Source organism: Sorex araneus, chromosome 6, assembly GCF_027595985.1.
Source record: "Sorex araneus isolate mSorAra2 chromosome 6, mSorAra2.pri, whole genome shotgun sequence".
Lineage (NCBI taxonomy): Eukaryota > Metazoa > Chordata > Mammalia > Eulipotyphla > Soricidae > Sorex > Sorex araneus.
Window position 1 is genome coordinate 120,108,983 of NC_073307.1, and position 21,907 is coordinate 120,130,889.

At 44.8% G+C, this 21,907-nt stretch overlaps 1 protein-coding gene across 1 annotated transcript; it reads left to right on the plus strand.

Annotated features, from left to right (window-relative positions):
- Nucleotides 1–2,715: 2,715 nt before the first annotated feature.
- On the plus strand, nt 2,716–20,021 carry LOC101547494 (L-lactate dehydrogenase C chain). The gene is made up of 7 exons (XM_004607839.2): nt 2,716–2,841; nt 6,493–6,610; nt 7,137–7,310; nt 11,215–11,388; nt 12,155–12,272; nt 14,763–14,886; nt 19,857–20,021. The coding sequence occupies exons 1-7, from the start codon at nt 2,716–2,718 to the stop codon at nt 20,019–20,021; spliced, it is 999 nt and encodes a 332-aa protein (XP_004607896.1).
- Nucleotides 20,022–21,907: the final 1,886 nt, after the last annotated feature.

Sequence of the window (21,907 nt, forward strand, 5' to 3'; positions counted from 1 at the left end):
TCCTGGTGGTGCTTGGGGGAACTGGGATGCCAAGGATCAAACTGAGGTCAACATAAGGCAAGCGCCCTACCCATGGTATTATCTCGGGCCCAGCACTAAATGATTTTAAGCCATGTTAGTATATGATCTCAGATATTAAAACAACAAACAAAAGGGGGCGGGGTATAGTATACTGGTCACTGCATACCTAGCAAGTACCACATGGTTCCGGGCACCTTGGGACATTGTCCTGGAGGCCCCAGCACTGCAGGGCCCAAAGTAAGATCGCATCTACAGACCCTGTACGGACAGGGTTGGCCAAGAATTGCCGGTTGGAGACCTGGAGCTCCTGACACTCATAGGAGATCCAAAAAACCAAGCAAGCAAACAAAAAACAAACAAAACAAAGGTTATGAAAGTGGAAAATAGATTGTCCTTTAGGAAAGTTTAGTTATTTGGGAAGGTTTCAAATGCCAGTGCTTGACAAGAGATGAAAGAAACGGTTTGCTCTCTTCTGTGACTTACAGACTCTTTGTGTATGTCAAAATCACCCTTAGAAAACTGAATCTGGGGACCAGTGAGAATACAGCTGGTAGAATACTTGTAGTGCAAGCAGCCAACCTGGGTTCACTCTCTGGCACCTAGTATGATCCCCCAGTCCCTCGAGGAGTTATCCCTGAGCAGAGCCAGGAGTAAGACCTGAACATTGCTGGGTGTGGCCCTAAAAGGGAGAGAAAAGAAAAGAAAAGTTAAAAGTAAACTAGAAGGGGGGGCTGGAGTGATAGCACAGTGGGTAGGACGTTTGCCTTGCATGCGGCCAACCCGGGTTTGATTTCCAGCATCCCATATGGTCCCCTGAGCACCGCCAGGGGTGACTCCTGAGTGCAGAGCCAGGAGTGACCCTTGAGCATCACTGGGTGTGACCCAAAAAGAAAAAAATAAACTAGAAGGAGTTGGAGTGATAGTACAGCGGGTAGTACATTTGCCTTGCATGTGGCCAACCTGGGTTTGATCCCCCGCATCCCGTACGGTCCCTTGAGCACTGCCAGGAGCAATTCTTGAGTGCAGAGCCAGGAGTAGCCCCTGAGCATTGCTGGGTGTGACCCAAAGAGAAAAAAGAAAAGAAAAGAAAAACTAACCTAGATCTGGCCCTTCTTTTTCATCATTTATTCTGTTTGCTCAGGAGAAATGCAAACTTTATTTTGCAACTCGGTGCTGAATCTACAGAGCCCAGTAAATTTTGAAACAGCTACAAAGTATCTTGGTAAATGCATCCAAAAAAAGTGAAATTCTGGGGCTGGAGGGATAGTATAGCGGGTAGGGTGATTGCCTCGAAAAATGGTCAACCTGGGTTCGATTCCCAGCACCCCTATGTGGTCCACCAACTTCAAGAATGCAGAGCTAGTGAGGGTCTCCCTCACTCCCCAAGGAAAGCACCTCTGACATGACCAGGGTATTTCCGGTACCACTAAGTAGTACTGGCCCAGATGTCTTCAGTCAGAAGAGGTCAGTTATGGGTTCAAGTCACAAGTTCTGCTGTGTCACTTTTCTGACTCATTGCCCATCTTAGATTAAGCTTCAACAATTATGCTTCTGCCAACTGGATGCTGCATTCTCGTTTCTTTTCTGGGCCACACCCAGAGGCACTCAGAGCTTCCTGGCTTTGCACTCAGCATCACTCCTGCTGTGCTAGGGAAAAACCAGAGATGGTGCCAGGGATTGAAACTGGGGTCAGCAGCATGCAAGGCAAGCGCCCTGCTGTCTCCCCAGGCCAGGGCACTGTAATCTGGCTTCACTCTTCTAGAAGAAACACCTCTCATGGGCCTCCAGCTGATCGCCTGTTGGGATGATAGTGGAATCTCCAAAGTACCCCCCAAGCCCTAAAAATCTATTCCAGGTTTAGGGCAACAGAGGATGTCCTATCTAGTATGTTCCTCTCTAGCACGCTCTTGTATTTCTTTTCTCTTTGGCTGCAGGGCGGTGCTCAGGGCTTACTCATGGCTCTGCACTCAGAGATCACTCCCGGCGGGGCTCAGGGGGACCATAAGGGGTCCCAGGGATCGAATCCAGGTCAGCCGCATGCAAGGCATGCGCCCTACCTAGCTGTACTATCCCTCCAGCTCCTCTTGCATACCCTTAAGGAGCATTTAGAATGTCGCGCCACTACCGTCCAAGGATATGACTGTGTTCCACCTGCCAGGCTGGGATGACGTCAGGACCCTGTCTGTGCACCTTCACCCGCGCGGGCCCCGGGGGCGGAGCTTGTGTGCTGACGTAGGAGGAGCGGGTGGTGCGTGGGGTGGGCGCGTCTGCACAGAGCAACCGTTTCGGACTTCGCACCTCAACTGGCATCGCTTGAGCGTGGCAATGCGATTCCTTTCAAATCTCCCCTAAAGGCCTTCCGCCGTGCTTTGGGCTGTCTGGACTGGTTTGAGGCAAGCGAAGAAGAATTTGTGAGTCTGGTACTGCGGTGAAAATACTGACTGGGGTCAGAGAGAAATCAAAAGGCATCTAGGCACCCCCTGGGCTAACTACTCTGAGTCCCTGATTCTTGCTCACACTCTCCACACCCCCTTGATTGGGAACTTGTGTCCTTTGAGTCTCTCCGGGCTTCCTTTCCACCCAGATGTTTTTGCAAACTCAAGAGGCAGTTGCTTGGAAGTTGAGTGCTGTCAGTGTGACTGAGGGAGGGAGTCTGAGTCCCACAAAGTGCGTTACCCCCGTCAGGTTCTCAGAATGGCATCTGTCAAGGAGCAGCTTATACAGAATGTGTCTAAGGATGAGATTGTCTCCCAGAGGAAGATCACCATTATAGGATCGGGTGCCGTAGGCATGGCGTGTGCTATCTCTGTCCTACTGAAGGTGAGTGGCTGACACTCGAGTACTTTCAGGGTTAGCAAAAATGTTAAGGAGTTCAGCTAATCCCCCAACAGTGAAATATGTCTCCTTCTTGTTTGATTTTGACACAATTTCAAACACACTTGGAGGATACCAGTATTGTTGCTAGACTACAATGTATCCCACAATAAGACACACTGGGTTTCTAAAAATAAGGCATTTTCTGGAAACGACTCAGTACTTTCTGTGCCTTTCTTGGTGAGTAATGGTTTAGCTCACTGCCCCCCCCCCAAAGAAAGAGGGACAAGTTGCAAAATTACATCAGAAAATAATCCTATGCAGCATTATCAGAAGCCAGTTGACTATCTCATGAAACACACATTGGCCCGTCACCCAAGAATGCCTGATCAATCCAAATATTGGTCAGGGGTCTATCCTGGAAATTATTATTATTATTATTATTATTATTTTGATTTTGCGATATATCCGGTGACGCTCAGGACTTAACTTCTAGTTCTACACTCAAGAATCAATCCTGGCAAGGCTCAGGGGACCATACGGGATGTCAGGAATCAAACCTGGGTTATCCATATGCAAGGCAAGTGCCTTACCTGTTGTATTATCTCTCTGGTCCCAAATTATTATTGTTAAAGTAGTTTAGTCAAAGACATTCACTTAAAGAAATGAGGGGAGAGAAAGAAACATGTTCAGAGAAAGAACACAGACTTCCCCAGAGTGAGGAAAAAAAGGCTTTTAGGAGAAGGTTATATACAATTTCTTCAAATTATCTTGGCCTTGGGAGCTGGAGGGACAGTACAGTGGAAGGATGTTTGCCTTGCATGCAGCAAACCTGGGTCCCTGGCATCCCATATGGTCCCCTAGCAACGCCAGGAGTAATTCCTGAGTGCAGAGCCAGGAGTAAGTCCTGAGATCTCCAGGTGTCCCATGCCCCAAAACAGATAATTATTATGAAGAAAATTATCAAGATATCAAAATGTACTCTAACAAAAAATAAAATATTAATTAATAAAATTCAGGAATAGAGAAATTATTTACCAAAGAGGCTGAACATATTAAAAAATAATTCAGATAGCTCGGGGAAATATCTTACTGGGCTCAAACTCACGCATTGCATGCAGGCACCTTGGGTTTGCTCCTTAACACATGATACCCTGAGCATTGCTCAAAGCAACCTTCCCACAGCAAACTGGAAGAAGCCCCCAGCTGTCCACAGCATTATTGGGTGTGACCCCAAAACAAAGCAAGCAGACAAAAATATTCGGTTTCCAAACATGAGAAAAAAACATAAAAATGAAAACTTCTGTGGAAAGCATAGTATGCAGGTTCAGTGGGAAAAGAAATCAGTGAAATTGGAGATAAGATCCCATTATGATTCATATGGAATAGGAGAAAGAAATAAGATTCAGGAAAAATGAAGAAGACTGCTGAAAATAATCAGATTCCATCAAAAAAGTAAACTTAAAGAAAACGGGTACATTGGGGCCTGACATGTAGTGCAGTGAATACAGTGGGCGGAGTGCCTACCGTGCATGCAGCTGACCTAGGTTTGATCCCTGACACTCCATATGATTCCCCTGAACACCACTAGGAATAATTCCTGAGTGCCCACCCAGGTGTGAACCCTGGGCACTGCCAGGTGTACCCCCAAAATAAACAAAGAATGAGTGAGAACTTCTCAAACTTAAAGAGAGAACCAGCCATAGTTTCCTGGAAACTGCTAGAACACCCAAATTTCTGAAGTTGTTTTGTTTTGTTTTTGTGCCGTACTGGCTGTGTTTTTTAAATTTTTCATTAAATTTAATAAACTCTTGTGATTGAAAAAGTTGTTGATTATACAGTTGTTGGGCTGGAGCGATAGCACAGCGGTAGGGCGTTCGCCTTTCAGACGGCCAACCCGTGTTCGATTCCTCCGTCCCTCTTGGAGAGCCCGGCAAGCTACCGAGAGTATTGAGCCCACACGGCAGAGCCTGGCAAGCTACCCGTGGCATAGTGGATATGCCAAAAACAGTAACAATAAGTCTCTCAGTGAGAGATGTTACTGGTGCCCACTCGAACAAATCGATGAGCAATGGGATGACAGTGACAGATACAGTTGATTCAAGCATTAGTATTCCAATACCACGTGTGTGACCTTCCCTCCACCAATATCCCCAGTTTATCTACCAGTCCCAACCTGTCCCTTTTGGCACGTAACAAATTTACTTTATAGTTCTTATTCCAAAAACACCTTCCTAACTGGCAAATACACATCCTGCCGCCTCCAGATAATCTTGCCATTGGCCACCATCCAGATCACCTGGCTGCTTCTCCAGAAAGGGAGCATAACATTAGGCCTGTGCCTTAACCTGTGTACTAACTCTCCAGCTTCTATAGCAAGGTCACTCCTGGCTCTGCACTCAGGAACTACACTTGGCGATGCTCAGGGGACCATATAGGGTGCTGGGAATCGAACCCAGGTCGGCTGCGTGCAAGGCAAATGCCCTACCCGCTGTGCTATCACTCCAGCCCCACTTCTACAGCAATTTATTTATTAAAAATAATACTATTTTGTAGGTCGGAGTGATAGCAGAACTGGGAGGGCATTTGCCTTGCATGTGGCTGACCCAGCTTCAATCCCCGGCTTCCCATATGGTCCCCTGAGCACCACCAGGAGTAATCCTGAGTGCAGAGCCAGGAGTAACCCCTGAATATCACCGGGTGTGACCCAAAAAGCAAAAAACAGACCAAACAAACAAACGAAACCCAAAAACACCCCCAAAATAAAACATTCTGTGCGAGAGAGAATTCCGGGGTTAAGGCATCTTCCTTACATGTGACTGATTCTAATTTGATCCCCTACACCACATATTGTCCCCTCAGAGCGTCCAGAAGTGATTCCTGAGCTCAGAGCCAGGAGTAAGTTCACACTTCTATGTGTAGCCCCCCAAAATATATAGGCTTGGAGCTACATCTGGGTATATATGATACTCAGTATACACACACATATATACACACACATATTTATGTATATACACATCTATCTATAACATATATAATTTATATATATAGAAAACTTCCTCTGCCAAAGAGTACAGGGGTTTAGCAAGTGGCAGATTTGTTTTCCAGCATCACATTATTGCTAAGCATCTCTGGTTGCAGCCCTGAGGGCCCCAAGCTCTGCTAGGTGTGGCCCTGGAGACTTCTGAGCACTGTCCTGAATAATCCCCAGCTCTGCAGGCCCTGAGCAGCATTGAACTCTCAGCCAGTTGGCCAGGTTGGTTGACTCACCAGGAGCACTGCTTGGGGAACTTCCCTCTCAAAAAACCAACACTCCCTTAATTAGAAAGTAGCACTGTCGTCCCATTGTTCATTGATTTGCTTGAGCGGGCACCAGTAACATCTCCATTGTGAGACTTGTTGTTACTGTTTTTGGCATATCGAATATGCCATGGGGAGCTTGCCAGGCTCTGCCATGTGGGCGAGATACTCTTGGTAGTTTGCTGGGCTCTCCAAGAAGGGCGGAGGAATCGAACATGGAATGGCCAAGTTCAAGGCAAGCACCCTACTCGCTGTGCTATTGGATTAGAAAGTAATCACAGAAAAAATTCTTTTCCTCTTCCGAAAGCTCAGGCCCATTTTCCAGAGCACTTTAATCAATGCTTTGATGTATTGTAGGACTTGACGGATGAACTTGTCCTTATTGATGTTGTGGAGGAAAAGCTGAAGGGCGAAATGATGGATCTGCAGCACGGCAGCCTTTTCCTTAATACTCGGAAGATTACCTCTGGAAAAGGTCCATCTGTCTCTATTTTATAATTATAATTGTTGGAGATAAAAAAAATTAATGAGTTTTTAAAAAATTAATGAGTTTTACTGGACCATTATCTATACATATTTAAAACGCACCCTCATTAGGACATATGCTTTATTTAGTTATTTAATGTGGGTGCTGGGGATTGAGCCCACGGCCTCACACGTGGAGTTCTCCCCTTGCCCTAGAACAGCTGGGCAGAGTCCTGGAGGCCCCCCACCCCTACCTGGTGGCCCTGCTGGTCCCCAGGGCCACAGAGGCTGAGCAGCACTGCATTTGTGGGCTCCTTGAGCATCATTTGGGAGGTCCCCTCCCTGGTGAAAAACAAAACAACTTGTCATTCTGTCATGCATGTCTAAAGATACAGTCTTGGTGTGTGTGGGACCCTCAAAAACAAGAACTAAACCTGGCAATGCAAGGCAGGCATCCTAGCCCCTCTCCTTAAAGAATTAAGGCATGTCGTGGAAATCTTGGTCCAAATACTGTCTTTTTAATTTTTATTTTTAAGATTATGCTTTATCTGCAAACTCCAAACTCGTTATTGTGACAGCAGGAGCAAGGCAGCAGGAAGGAGAAACTCGCCTTTCTCTGGTCCAGCGTAATGTGAATATCATGAAATCAATCATTCCCTCTGTTGTCCAGCACAGTCCTCAGTGTAATATTCTTGTTGTTTCAAATCCAGGTGAGCATTTCCCCCCCAATTGAACCTCTGTTTAAAAGACCTCTCTATAACATTCTTATCAAAAAACTTACCGAGACACTTAGGTACACTAGATGGACGTTTGTATGGATTTGGTTTGCATTCCCTGATGCTCAGTGATACTGAACAGCTTCTTATGTGTCTGTATATCTTTTTGGGGGAAGAAATGTTAATTTAGTTCCTCTGCCATTTATTCTTTTTTGTTTGATTTTTTGGTGGTGCTGGGGCTCAAACCCAAGGCCTGATACATTCTGCCACTGTGATCTACATCCACTGTATGCTTCTGCCCATTATTATTAATTTTTTTGCTATTGAATTATGTGACTTTGTTTAATATTTTGTATATATTCAGTTTGCTAATATTTATTTATTGGTTTGGCTTTTGAGGTCACAGCCGGCGATGCTCAGGGGTTACTTTTGACTCTGCACTCAGAAATTACTCCTGACAGTGCTCGGGGGACAAGATGGGATGCTGGGAATCGAACCTGGGTCAGCTGCCTGCAAAGCAAGTGCCCCTCCCTGCTGTGCTATGGCTCCAGCCTTAATTTGCTGATATTTAGTTGAGAATTGTTTGTTTGTTTTGGGGTCACACCCAACTGTGCTCAGGGCTTCTGGCTCTGCATTAAGGAATTACTCCTGGCTCTGCTCAGAGGACCATCTGGGATGCTGGGTATGGAACATGGGTCATAAAACATCCCCTGCTGGCCAAGAGAGTCTCCTCTGTGTGTGGTCATTATGCAGACAGATGACCCATGCCTAATCTCTGGAATTAGTGGAGTAATGAATCCAGGGCTCTGCTTCAGAGTTTTCCTCTGTGGACTGGATGAATGCTCTCTGCTCTTTGGGCTGTGTCTCTAGGACTCCTTGCACAGTGCTGAGTGCTTACTTGTCTTGCCTCCACCCGTCTTATGGGAAAGGCATAATCTTTGCCCAGGGAGTATGATGTTTCCTGTGAATTTTCTTGCACAGTAGTGAAGAGGTTTTTGTTTTTTCTTTTAATGACTGTGAGACACAGTTACAAAGTTTTTATGTTTGACTTTCATTCATACAATGATCCCTCCCCCAGTGTACATCTTCCACCACCAATGTCCCCAGTATTCCCCACCCCCCATCACACCCCTTCCCCTGCCTCTATGGCAGACAATTTCCCTCTTATTCTTTCTCTACTTTTGGGCATTATGGTTTGCAACTCAGACACTGAGAGGCCATCATGTTAGGTCCTTTATGTGAAGAGTTGTTTTTAAATCATGAGTAGATTTTGAATTTTTTCACCTTCTTCCCTGCATCTATTGATTGTTTTATTGTTATATAGTGACTTTGTCTTTATTTTTTTTAATTTTTATTGAATCACCATGTGGAAAGTTATAAAGTTCTCAGGTTTATGTCTCAGTTATACAATATTCAAACACCCATCCATTCACCAATGCCCATATTCCACCACCAAAAACCCCAGTATACCCCCCGCCCCCGTCCCCCCCATCCCCAACTGTATAACTGATGAATTTCACTTCATTTTCTCTTTACCTTGATTACGTTCCATATTTCAACACAAAACTCACTATTGTTGCTGGAGTTTCCCCCCAAGAAAGACAGCCCTACTACCAAGGAAGCATTTGATAATTAGTTTTCCATTAAAAGACTGTATGTTGGGGCTGGAGTGATAGCACAGCGGGTAGGGCGTTTGCCTTGCATGTGGCAGACCCGGGTTGGATTCCCAGCATCCCATATGGTCCCCTAAGCACCGCCAGGGGAAATTCCTGAGTGTACAGCCAGGAGTTACTCCTGTGCATCATCAGGTGTGACCCAAAAAGAGAAAAAAAAAGATTGTATGTTTTCAGTTTTTTGAAAAGGAGTTGTCCCAGTCCCGCATCCCGGAGCCATGTTAGTTGCTGTTCAGTGTCACCGGGGCTCCATCTGGAGAGGGTGTGGTGGCTGCACCTCCTCCGTCTGGATCCCCGGTGTTGCTGGCCCCGTCTCGGGTCCGGAGCATTCTCCGGCCGCGTTGCTCACCAGAACGCCCGGCTTCTTCTCTGTTGAATGTGGCAAGATGGCGCCGAGGGTGGGTCCAGGGCATGACTTCCGGCGGCCGGGGCCACCTGGAAGCTGGGCTGGTGCTGCCCCACTCCAGTGCCCATCCCCCGCGGTTCGGAGTTGTCCCAGTCCCGCATCCCGGAGCCGTGTTAGTTGCTGCTCAGTATCGCCAGGGCTCCATCTGGAGAGGGTGATGGCTTTGTCTTTAGTAATAAGTTTTGGATTAGTCTAACTTTCCATTAAGACAAAACACAGGTGCTAAATTTGCCATGCTAGCCATTTGAATTCTGTAATTCATTGGTATTAAGAACATTGTACTTGGGGGCTAGAGCATTAGTACAGTGGGTTGAGATAGCACAGACAGTTACATTTGCCTTACATGTGACCAAGCTGAGTTTGATTCCTGGCATCCCACATGCTCCCCTGAGCACCGCCAGAAGTGATTCCTGAATGAAAAGCCAGGAATAAGCCCTGGGTGCCCCTGGGTGTGCCTCAAAAAACCAAAATATAAATAGTGTTTTATTTACGCAAATGCCACTAGATTGTATGGTGCCAAAACTTTTCCATTATCCTAAATGAAAAAACCTCACTTGATTATTTTATTGTTTTTTGTTTTTTTGGCCACAACTGACAGCACTCGGAGGCTACTCCTGGCTCTGTGCTTAGGGATCAATCCTGGTGGGGCTCAGGGAACCATATGGGGTGCTGAGGATCAAACCACATTGGCTGCATGAAAGGCAAGCCCCCTACCCTCTGTTCTATTGCTTTGGCTCTGTCTGCTTGACTTTTTGGGTCACACCCAGTGATGCTCAGGTATTGCTCGTGGCTCTGCACTCAGGAGTTACTCCTGGCAGTGTTTGGGGGACCATATGGGATGCTGTGATCAAACCCGGGTTGGCGGTGTGCAAGGCAAACACCCTACCTGCTGTACTATCGTTTCGGCCCCGTCTGCCTTCTTGACTTTTAATTAAAAAATTCTGGAAAGTTTATTCTTTGTTACATGGCACGAAAGTCTTTGTTCCATTTACTTAGTGATCAGCTAATGATTGGACAGAACTTTTTTAAATCTCTTTTTGGTTCACACCCGGCGATGCATAGGGGTTACTCCTGGCTCTGCACTCAAGAATTACTCCTGCTCCTGGCAGTGCTCGGGAGACCATATGGGATGCAAATGCCCTATTTGCTGTGCTATCACTCCAGCCCCTGAACAGAACTTTTTAAAATATCTATAACCAAAAAGGTATCTCTCATTCTCTGCTAAAGGGAACTGTGTGCTATTGTGACAGTCGCCCTCAACATTTAGGCTGGAAGCTTTTATTTTCGGCTTCCACAGAGTCTGAGTATCAGATCGAGCTAAGCTTCACAGTTGTCTCATGTTTTTCCTGAGCGTGTACAGTTCTGCACACAGTCTTGGGTATACTATCTATGTATACCCAAGTATAAAAGTTCATCACATAAAAGTTCATCTATGTGAACTTTTTAGTACGGCATGCTGACACCTTAGATGAGGCTGTAATGAGGATGGAGTGCTGAAATCTAGACTATCATAAAGAGGCTGAGTTAGCTGATTATTGGATGTACGGACAGCGCACTTATTATCTCAAAGGAAGATTTTTGTTTTTGCTGTCTAAAAAATCTGAAGGTGGATAATTTAACTTCTTAATTTAAGCCCGCTTCTTTGTTGCTTTTATTTTCTCTGAACTCTGCAATGTTCTAAGATTTGTTTCAAATTTTTCTAATTTTTAAATTTTTTTCTAATTTGTTTCTAAGATTACCTATATATCCAAAAATAATAAATGATAAATAATAAATTATCCAAAAATAATAAATTATAACAAGAAATTATTCTTCATAGTGGATGTGTTGACATATGTGGTCTGGAAAATAAGTGGACTTCCTGTGGCTCATGTGATTGGAAGTGGTTGTAATCTAGACTCTGCCCGCTTCCGTTACCTAATTGGAGAGAAGTTGGGCATCCATCCGACCAGCTGCCATGGTTGGGTTCTTGGAGAACATGGCGATTCCAGTGGTAAGTATAGTCACAATATCACTATATACTTCTTATCTCTATTTGTAATAATTTTCTTATTTTTTCAATTAAAATAATTTTTTTTGTCCTTGGGCCACACCCCAAAATGCTCATGGTTTACTTCTGGCTACGCATTCAGGAATTACTCCTCGCAGTGCTTAGGGGACCATATGGGATGCTGCAAATTGAACCCAGTTGGCTGTGTGCAAGGCAAGTGTCCTACTCACTGTACTATTGCTCCAGCCATGTACCGATGCTGAGTTTCTTTAAAGTCTTTAAAGTCTGTTTCTTCTTTTAAATTTCAGTGCCCTGCACACAAATATAAATAAATTACACTATATATTTTCAACATTTTATGATTTTATTTTCCATGTTTTCATCTTCCCCCCTCACACATCATTTGAACCTTTCTTTTATATCTGATGTAAAGTAGTAGCCCAACTTTATATAAAAATTTACTAAAAACAGCTAAATGTATACAGGGAAGAATTTATTAACATATATGTAACATATATGTTTGGGGCACTTCCAGAGGTGCTCAGGGTTTACTCCTGGCTCTGCTCTGAGATCACTCCTGGTGGATCTCAGAGGACCATATGCGGGTGCCTGGAATTGACCCACATTGGCCTTGTGTGGGTCCAGATCCCTCCCCTCTGTACTATTTATTTGGCCCCCTGATAAATGTTTTTCAATTGAGTTAACATTGACTTAAAAACTCTCTAGGTTTTGGGCGTATAGTTTCTCATCATAAGGTATTTTCTTCTAGTGCCCATATGGAGTGGTGTGAATATTGCTGGTGTTCCTCTCAAGCTTCTGAACCCCCAACTAGGAACTGATTCAGATAAAGAGAAATGGAAACACGTCCATAAACAAGTTGTTCAAAGGTAATAGTGCTCATTCAATTCATTATTTTTTTTAATGGGGAGTGGCTGGAGTGGTCGTACAACGGGTGGGTGTTTGCCTTGCACGCAGATGATCTGAGTTTGATCCCTGTCAGTCCATGCAGTCCCCTTAGCACCAACTGGAGTATTTCCTGAGTGCTAAGTCAAGAGTAACCCCTGAGCAGCACTAGTTGTGGCCCAAAACAAACAAAAAAAAATTGGGGTCTCTCTCCCAGTTGAGCTCAAGGGCTCAGGAACTGAGGTAAGTAAAGGTAGTTGAGGCCAGGATCTCCCTTGTCCTCATTCAGTATTTTGTTTCTGTGTTTTTGGAGGACCACATCCAGTGGTTCTCAGGCCTTATTCCTGGCTCTGTTCTCAGGGACCAGTCCTGGCTTAGGGGACTGTAAATGGTGCTGGAGAGCAAACCCCAGTCAGGTGCATGCAAGGCAAGATCCCGACCTGCTGTACTAGCTCTTCTGCTCACTCATTCCATTTTTTTTGTAATATATATGACATTTTAAAAAATGGGTTATTTAACAGCTTACTCTGTTAAACTGGGGGATCTAGAAGAAATAGTCAGATTCCTAGCAGTATATAATCTCCCAAAACAGAATGAGAAAGAAAGAGAAAGCCTTAACAGGACAAACACATGCAAGGAAATTGAAACAGGAGTTAAGAATCTCCCCAAGAATTAAAACCCTGGTCCATATGGGTTTATGGGTGAGTTTTATCAAACCTTCAGTGAAGACTTACTGCCATTTATCTTTAAGCACTTCCAATATATCAAAGAAGTGGGATTCTTCCTAACATCATCTACAAAGCTAACTTTACATTGATACTCAAAGCTGACAGAAATACTACCCAAAAAAAAAGGAAAATATTTTCTATATCTGTCCTTCTCCTTCTGACTCATTTTATTCAGCATGATACTTTTCATGTCCATTCACTTGCAAGCAAATTTCATGACTTCATTTTTCCTGGTGGCTGGTAGTATCCATTATGTAGATGTACCGTAGGACCAGGAGTATGGTTGGAAGTCTGCCACAAGTATTTTGGGGTAAGGGGGGTGGAGAGGAGTTAGGATATAGAAGGGACCACTATGAATGGAAGACAGGTTCTAACAACATAAGATGTGCCATCTATATACTGATCTAAGGTACCATCTAGAAGATAAATCCCTGCATTTATAACTGCAGAAAAATATTGGTTCTGAGCTTTTATAGTTTTTTATAGCTGTTAGTATCTTGAGGAAGGTTCTTTTACCCTTTTTTGAGCTCTATATCATAAATGAGTGTTGGATCTCTCTGAATCAAGAGATATGATCATATGATTTTTATCTTTCCTTTTACCAATGTGGTGTATCATGTTTATTGATTTGCATATATTAAGCCATCCTTACATCCCTGGCATGGACTCCACTTGATCATGGTGTGTGAGTTTTTGACAAGGCATTGGATTGTTTGTAAGATTTAGTTGAGAATATTTGCATCAATGTTTATCAAGGAGATCGGTCTGAAAATTTATTTTTTTATTTTTTGTTTTGGTTGTTAATTAGTTTTTAATTGAATCACCATGAGATGCTCTTCTACAAAGTTGTACATGATTGGGTTTAGTCATACCATGTTACAACACTCATCCCTTGACCATTATATATTTTCCACCACCAGTGACATCAGTTACCCACCCCCTGTTCCCCACCTGCCTCTATGGCAGGCACTTCTTTCTCTCTCCTCTCTCTCCTCTATCCTCTCTCTCTCTCTCCTGTCTCTCTTTCCTTTTGGGCTTGCATTACAGATACTGAAAGGTTATCATGCATAACCTCTTACCTACTTTCAGCACTCAGTTCTTTTCCAGAGTGATCATTTCCAACTATCATTGTCATGAAGTTGTTCACAGTAATTGTTTCCATTCAATATTTCAACACCAATCCCACCATCGTGACACCTTCCCACCACCATTATTTCAAATTTTTCTACCACCACCCAAGCCTGCTCCGTAGGCAGATGCTAAATGATTTATTTTGTATTGCTTGTTATGAATAGTATGAAATGTCGTGCAGTCGTGAAAACAGCCACACACTCCTGGAATTCTAAAATTTTTAAATATTATGGAGGCCTCTCTGCAACGTTCTGCTCTCTTTCAAGATTCATTTGTCCTAAATAATTATTTTTATAAGGAATTTATGAATAATTTCCAGAACAGAACCCTGAGGATTTTTTTTTTTTTGCTTTTTGGGTCATACCTGGAGACGCACAGGGGTTACTCCTGGCTCTGCACTCAGGAACTACCCCTGGTGGTGCTCAGGGGACCATATGGGTTGCTGGGAATCAAACCTGGGTTTGCTGCATGCAAAGCAAATGCCCTACACGCTATGCTATTGCTCCAGCCCCCCTGAGGAATTTTTAATAGAGTAGCACTGATGTATAGGTTGAATGAATGTTTTCTCTGATTAAGCATTCGATGAATTTGGTTTTCTTATTTTCACCATCGTAGTGCCTATGAGGTCATCAGGCTGAAGGGGTACACCTCGTGGGCCATTGGACTGTCTGTGGCAGATATGTCAGCAACGATTTTAAAAAACCTTAGGCGAGTACACCCCGTTTCCACTATGATTAAGGTAGGCTTGAGCTAAACCTTGGTTTATTGTTCGTTAATGTTTGTTCGGTCCCTCAACATTGTACCCAGTGTTTAAGGATGTAATGGTGACCCAGTAAAACACACTGTGATGTCATGGGGTTAAAGAGCGAAAGCACATCGGGTAGGGCATTTACCTTGCACGCAGCCAACCCAGGTTCGATTTCTCCGTCCCTCTCGGAAAGCCCGGCAAGCTATCGAGATTATCTCACTGGCATGGCAGAGCCTGGCAAACTACCTGTGGCATACTTGATATGCCAAAAACAGTAACAACAAGTCTTATAATGGAGACGTTACTGGTGCCCGCTTGAGTAAATCGATGAGCAACAGGATGACAGTGATACAGTGATTATCCAAGTAAATATATAATGACGGTGTGCCAAGTGCTTGGAGGGAACTATGGAGTGCTAAGAGTACAACAAGATGGGCAGGGGGCTGCTCCGGGTGGGGGCCATTGGTGGTGTGCTTAGGGAAGACACCGCGAAAGTGAAAGGAATCATGAGTAGGGATAAGTTCAGAGCTCCAGAGAAATGGATTTGGAAAGCTGGGGGAACACATGGCCAGTGGGTATTGGAGGCAGCTGCAAGCCAAGAGCACATGAGATGCTGGAAGAGGAGACGCTGGAAGGGCCGGGAAGGCAAAGGCCAGGCCTTAGAAGGAAGAGCACTGAGAGCAGCAGGAGGAGCACTGCCCACTGTGGAAGAGCAAAGGAGGTGGAGGAACATGTGCAAACTCTCATCGGCTCATCTCTGTTTCCTTGGCTCATCTCTCATTCCGTCAGCTTCAGTCTCACACGGGCTTTTCCCCATGGAGCATCAAAGATGTTTTCCAGAAGCTGCAGGCTGGGAGCCTTTATTATCTGGAAGCTGCCCACACCCACTGCTCGTGTTGATTTAGATGGTGCGCCTTTCTGAGGTGGAACTGCCATTGTCAGGGAGAAGGTTTCCAAAAGGAAAAAGTAGGGTCGTTCGGACAAGGAGAAGGGCCGTGTGAGAATCTGGACACACACAGCAGCTGTTGCTTACGCATGGTCATTGGGTCAATGGGTCACATAGTCACATGATCTGCCTAAGGAGAGTATATCCACTGCAAAGACAGGTTGAGTTTTGAGGAATTCTAATATTAAAAAGTTGAATTTATGGGGCTGGAGCAATAGTACAGCGGGGAGGGCGTTTGCCTTGCACATAGCTGACCCAGGTTGGATTCCCAGCATCCCATATGGTCCCCTGAGCACTGCCAGGAGTAATTCCTGAGTGCAAAGACAGGAGTGACCCCTGTGCATTGCCGGTTGTAACCCAAAAAGAAAAAAAACGTTGAATTTATACTGACTCCTCAAAGTTTACTAAGAACTGGTGGCCATAGATTAAAAATGAAAACAAGCAGAATGTGGTATAATGGTAACCAGGAGAATGGAGGATACTTTAGAGATGAAAATACTAATTTTACATTGCTCATAGTTGTGCAGTTATAATATAAGGATAGGAAAAAGGACTGATAGGGCCAAGTGTCGGAGGTGATTGATAAACTTAGCAAGAGCTGTCTGAGAGAGCAACAGGAAGGAATGAAAGCCTGGCTGGAGTGCATTACATTTTCTTAAAGTTGGTGGTGCTCACACTGGGTGGGTGGGGCTGGGTGTTTCCTCACTGTGGGGGCTGTTCTGTACACTGAGTATAGCAGCATCCCTAGCCTTTATCCAGTAGATACCAGTAACATGTTCTGCTCCCCAGTTTTTTGACAATGAAAAATATCTCTCGATATTACCAGATAGACAGAGAAAATTAAGACCAAGTGCAAATAAATGTTTTGAGGCCTTTGTCTGTGAGGGTAAGATAGAGCAATAATTGGAGAGGAGAATTAGGGCAAGGCAAGGGGGTTTGTTGTTGTTGTTGTTGTTTTTCTTTTTTTTTTTTAAGCATAAGATGCTGATGGTGTAAGCAGTGGTGGTCCAAAGGTTCCAGGGAAAATAGACTCAACTAGGAGAACTCCAAGATCCTGTAGGCTCAGAATGAAAAAAAAAACCAACAAAACAACAACAACAACAACAAAAACAAAGACAGATACAGAATACCGAAAGCAGCAAGATTAAAACAACAATAAAACCACAAAAACTTACATACAAAGGGAAGCCCATAAGAGTCACATCACACCAATCAAGTGAGACTTTATGAGCCAGAAGAGAATGGAGACATACAGAGCAAACCCTCAGTGCAGTGAACACCTCAGCAAGAATCCTGTATCCAGCTAGATTATCACTCACATTCGAAGGAACAGTGCGGGGCTCAGGGTCAGGCAACAGTTTAGGGAATTCATAGCCTTGAAATCTGTCCACTCTACTATCCCTCCAGCATCTAGTTATTTCATTTTTATTACTTCACATTCCCAGAAAAGGTGTGACTAGCTTTTTTCATTTTAATACATAACGGGAATGGGGCAATAGCACAGTGAGTAGGGCGTTTGCCTTGCACATGGCAGACCTGGGTTCGATTCCTCCGTCCCTCTCGGAGAGCCTAGCAAGCTACCGAAAGCATCTCGCCTGCATGAAAGAGCCTGGCAAGCTACCCGTGGTATATTCAATATGCCAAAAACAGTAACAACAAGTCTCACAATGGAAATGTTACTGGTGCCCGCTCAAGCAAATTGATGAACAATGAGATCACAGTGACAGTAATATATAATACATTGAGTGTATTTTTGGTCAAAAAAAAAAAGGAAATCTCTCTTTTATAAATAGCCATTTCTTCACTACATGGCCAGTACAGAAGCATGGGAGGACAAACATTGGTGCATCCAAGGCTCATAATGTCAATGACTCATGAAGCTTAAAGGGGAGAGAGTAGGCTGCAGCGAGTACAGCAGGCCAGGCCTGGCCAGGCCAGGGGATGGGGCCTTGTTTGCAGTCCACTCAGTGGCTTTCAAATGACATGATAGGATAGATCCATATTTTCCCAACTCCAGCCTCTTCTAGAAGGGCCCACCAGTTCCCCAGAATACTCACAGGGCAACAGAGGGCCACAGCCTTGGTCTCTAACACAGCTCGTGTTTAGAGCCCCAAAGGTTACATAGAAGTGACGGTGGAATGATCCAGGCTGAGAAGGGTGGAGGAGGCAAGTGTAACTGGATCTCGGCCCTCGGCCGGAACAGAATGTGAGCGACTGTGGAGAGGGGCAGTGGCCTCCCGTGGTGGCCAGACTTCGGGAGTGCGTGGGGAGTGTGAGTGCGGCTTGCAGGAGGCTGGCCTGGGAAGGGGTGTGACTGGTCTTACAGCTCACTAAGTTATACACTACAAAATGGTGACCGAAATCAGGGAGCAGGGCTGGGCAGGAAGTGGGGCCCCAAATTCCTTTATGGGCAGCTGGGAGAGATGAGGAACAGGAAGTGTCCCCTGAGCTGCCAAGGAGAGAGCCTCGGAGGCGGGGGAGATGAGCTGAGTAGCCGTGGACTCTGAGCTCCGGGGGCCAGCACTGCTCCCCACAGCCAAGGGGCCTTTCCCTGTCCTCAACTCCAGCTTCTGAGAGATGTTTGTAATAAAAATGGAAGAAAAACAGGACTTTCAAGAATCTGTACCAGCTACCTATAGACTCGGCTCCGAAGTGTGGGGTAAGAAAAAGCAGGACGGGCTAGAGCGATAGCACAGCAGGTAGGGCGTTTGCCTTGCGTGCAGCCGACCCGGGTTCGATTCCCAGCATCCCACATGATGCCTGATCACCGCCAGGAGTGATTCCTGAGTGCAGAGCCAGGAGTAACCCCTGTGCATCGCCAGGTGTGTACCCAAAAGGCCAAAAAAAAAAAAAAAAAAGAAAAAAAGAAAAAGAAAAAGCAGGACGAAGGCAACCAATCTCAAAAACAATGTTAGCACACAAGGCCCAACCTGTAACAACATGTTAGTAATTAATCTCTTATACAAGAGCTTAATGTCCCCAGGGTGAGATACAGCGATCTTCACGCACTTTCCTCTTAAGCAAAGTTTTTTTTGGGGGTCATTTTTAGTTGATTATTCATGACAAGCAATATGAAATGAATTATTTAGGCTCTGCCTGAGGGGCAGGCTTGAGTGGTGGTGGGAAAATTCAAAATAATGGTGGTGGGAGTGATATTGAAATATTAAATGGAATAAATCATTGTAATCAACTAAAAAGAAAAATTTTAAGTTTTTTTAAAAAGAAGAAAGAACAGAGAGTGGTGGAAGGCAGGAAGCTACGAAGGGTCTACTGGGTTGTCTTCTAGGGGAGGTGGCACACAGGTTGGTTTGCGGGCATGTAGGCGTCAGTGTGTTCAGGTCTTAGTCGCCTCTGGAAGATACTTCAGTGGTTGGGCTTTAGCTGCCAGGCTGCCAACTGGAGGTTCTATGGGCCCAAGATAGGACAGAGACCAGGCTGTACCTGATGGATGGGCCTGCCTGTCTTGGGAGGTCGTAGGTAAAATTCCCATGGCAGCAGGACACGTCTTCTCGTTCACTCACCCGGGGGGCAAGACTTAGGCCCTTCCAAGGACCCCCTGCAGGTACCACAGCAGGCATGGCTGTGGATGGCTGCAGATGCTTCCGAAAGGGTTCTTGGCCAATGGTCCTTCCACTGTACGGATCATTATGAAGGGGGCAGAACCTCCCCCACACATCTCTTGAAGTAGTTTACGCAGCCCAGTTGCTTGGCTTCAGAGCGTCCTCAGATATAACTAAGGGAGGATTGCGCGGAATCCTTTCCCATGGACCCAAGGAGTCAAGGAAACAGGACCTTTCTCGTTCCCGTCCAAGGCCAGTTCTGTTCATGTGACTGAACACAAGTTCGGTATGATCACACCATCTGGATGCTTCTTGGTACAGTTGATGATCACGCCTTTCTAGTGGGCGCTATATGTTTCTAGTAAACCGTTGTGCAATGGCTCTACCCTCAACATACTGAGCAGTCATTCAATTAAATTAATTAAATTATTAAATTGATTACATTTATCTTTCAGGGTTTATACGGGATAAAAGAAGAGGTCTTTCTCAGTGTCCCTTGCATCCTGGGGCAAGGTGGCGTCTCAGATGTTGTGAAAGTGAAGTTGAATCCGGAGGAGGAGAACCTTTTAAAGAAGAGTGCAGACACCCTTTGGGATGTCCAAAAAGATCTGAAAATTTAAAGCAGATTGTGAGTTTACATTTTGAAAATGTTTGCATTGATCTCAAAAATAAAAACAGAAACAGAACAGTGAAACCTTTGATAGAATTCCAGTCTCTCCAGTTTCCTAATAAAAGAAAACGGTGAGGTTTTTCCTGTGTGTGTCCTTTATCCTGTTCTAAAGATTGCCAACACGTGCAGAAAGCACTTACACTTTTGACTTACAGTTGTGTAAGCTGTTTACACAACAAGTTGTAGTTGTGTAAGAATCGCCTCCAGGTTTAGTAGAATATGTATAGTAATGCACTGTAAATATGATTTCCCTTACCAAATAATTCCTTTCCAAGTCATGTATGTCCCTGGCCCTGCGCTTTTTCTTTTTTTTTTTAATTTTTTATTTTTTAAAAAATTTTATCACCATGTGGAAAGTTACAGAGTTCTCAGGTTTATGTCTCAGTTATACCGTATTCAAACACCATCCCTTCACCAGTGCCCATATTCCACCACCAAAATCCCCAGTATACCCCCCGCCCCCCACCCCAACTGTATAACTGATGAATTTCACTTTATTTTCTCTTCACCTTGATTACGTTCCATATTTCAACACAAAACTCACTATTGTTGTGGGAGTTATATCCCCAAACAAGATAACCCTAATAAGGAGGCATTTGATAATTAGTTTTCCATTCAAAGATTGTATGTTTTCAGGTTTTAGAAAAGGTCGCGAGGCTCGGATGTGTCCCAGTCCCGAATCCTGGAGCCGTGTTAGTTGCTGCTCAGTGTTGCCAGGGTTCCATCTGGAGAAGGTGTGCTGGCGGCACTTCCTCCTTCCGGCCCCCCGGTGTTGCTGGCCCCGATTCGGGTCCGGAGCATTGTCCGGGCCGCGTTGCTCACCAGAATGCCTGCCGCTTCTCTCCCTGCGCTTTTTCTAACATTGAAATTTAATCTTGTGTTTTCCTCAGTTTGGGCGTCAGCATGTGCATTTATGCTTTCTTAGTTGTGTGTGTGTGTGTGTGTGTGTGTGTGTGTTTTCTTTTTGGGTCACACCTGGCGATGCACGGGGGTTACTCCTGGCTCTAGCGGTATACTACTGCACAGGATTAGTCTTTATTTTATTTTATTTTTGCTTTTTGGGTCACACCTGGTGATACACAGGGGTTATTCCTGGCTCTGCATTCAGTAATTACTCCTGGCAGTGCTCAGGGGACCATATGGGATGCTGGGAATTTATGCTTTCTTAGCTGTGTGTGTGTGTGCGTGTGTGTGTGTGTGTGTGTGTGTGTGTGTGTGTGCGTGTTTTCTTTTTGGGTCACACCTGGCGATGCACGAACCCAGGTCGGCCACATGCAAGGCAAAGGCCCTACCCACTATGCTATCACTCCAGCCCCAGGATTAGTCTTTAAATGTTTTGTTTCTGGTGGTGCTGGGAGTTGAACCAGGGCCTCACACATGCAGGCCAGCTACTAGGCCAGGAACTTGACTGTGGAGACACATCCCTGGCCTCAGTTTCCCATTTCTTCTATTTATTTTCCTTGCTTTTTAATTATTCACTTGAGTGCACAAAGTATGATTCTGGGTGAGAATTTAGTAAGCATAAGGAGAAGAGAAAGTTTTTTATGGATTTTACCCCTCACCTAAATTTCTTTTGTTTTGTCTTTGGGCCACACCCAGCAATGCTCAGGACTCACTCCTGGCTCTGCACTCAGGGACCATATGGGATACTGAGAATTGAATCCAGGTTGGTCACATGAAGGCAAATGCCCTATCCACTGTACTATTGTCCTGGCCCCTTAAAAAATGTTTTTGAGGTGGAATAGGTATGTCCATCCATCCAGAAAAAAATATTTTTTCACACATTTTGGCCACATTTTGAGGTGCTCAGGGATTATTCCAGGCTTCAACCAGGAT

Bases quoted from the DNA above. Each gene is read 5' to 3' on its own strand.
- LOC101547494 (XM_004607839.2), top strand. From the start codon at position 2,716: ATGGCATCTGTCAAGGAGCAGCTTATACAGAATGTGTCTAAGGATGAG. The intron at 2,842-6,492 runs GTGAGTGGCTGA...GATGTATTGTAG, and splicing joins CTATCTCTGTCCTACTGAAG to GACTTGACGGATGAACTTGT. The intron at 6,611-7,136 runs GTCCATCTGTCT...TTTATTTTTAAG, and splicing joins GAAGATTACCTCTGGAAAAG to ATTATGCTTTATCTGCAAAC.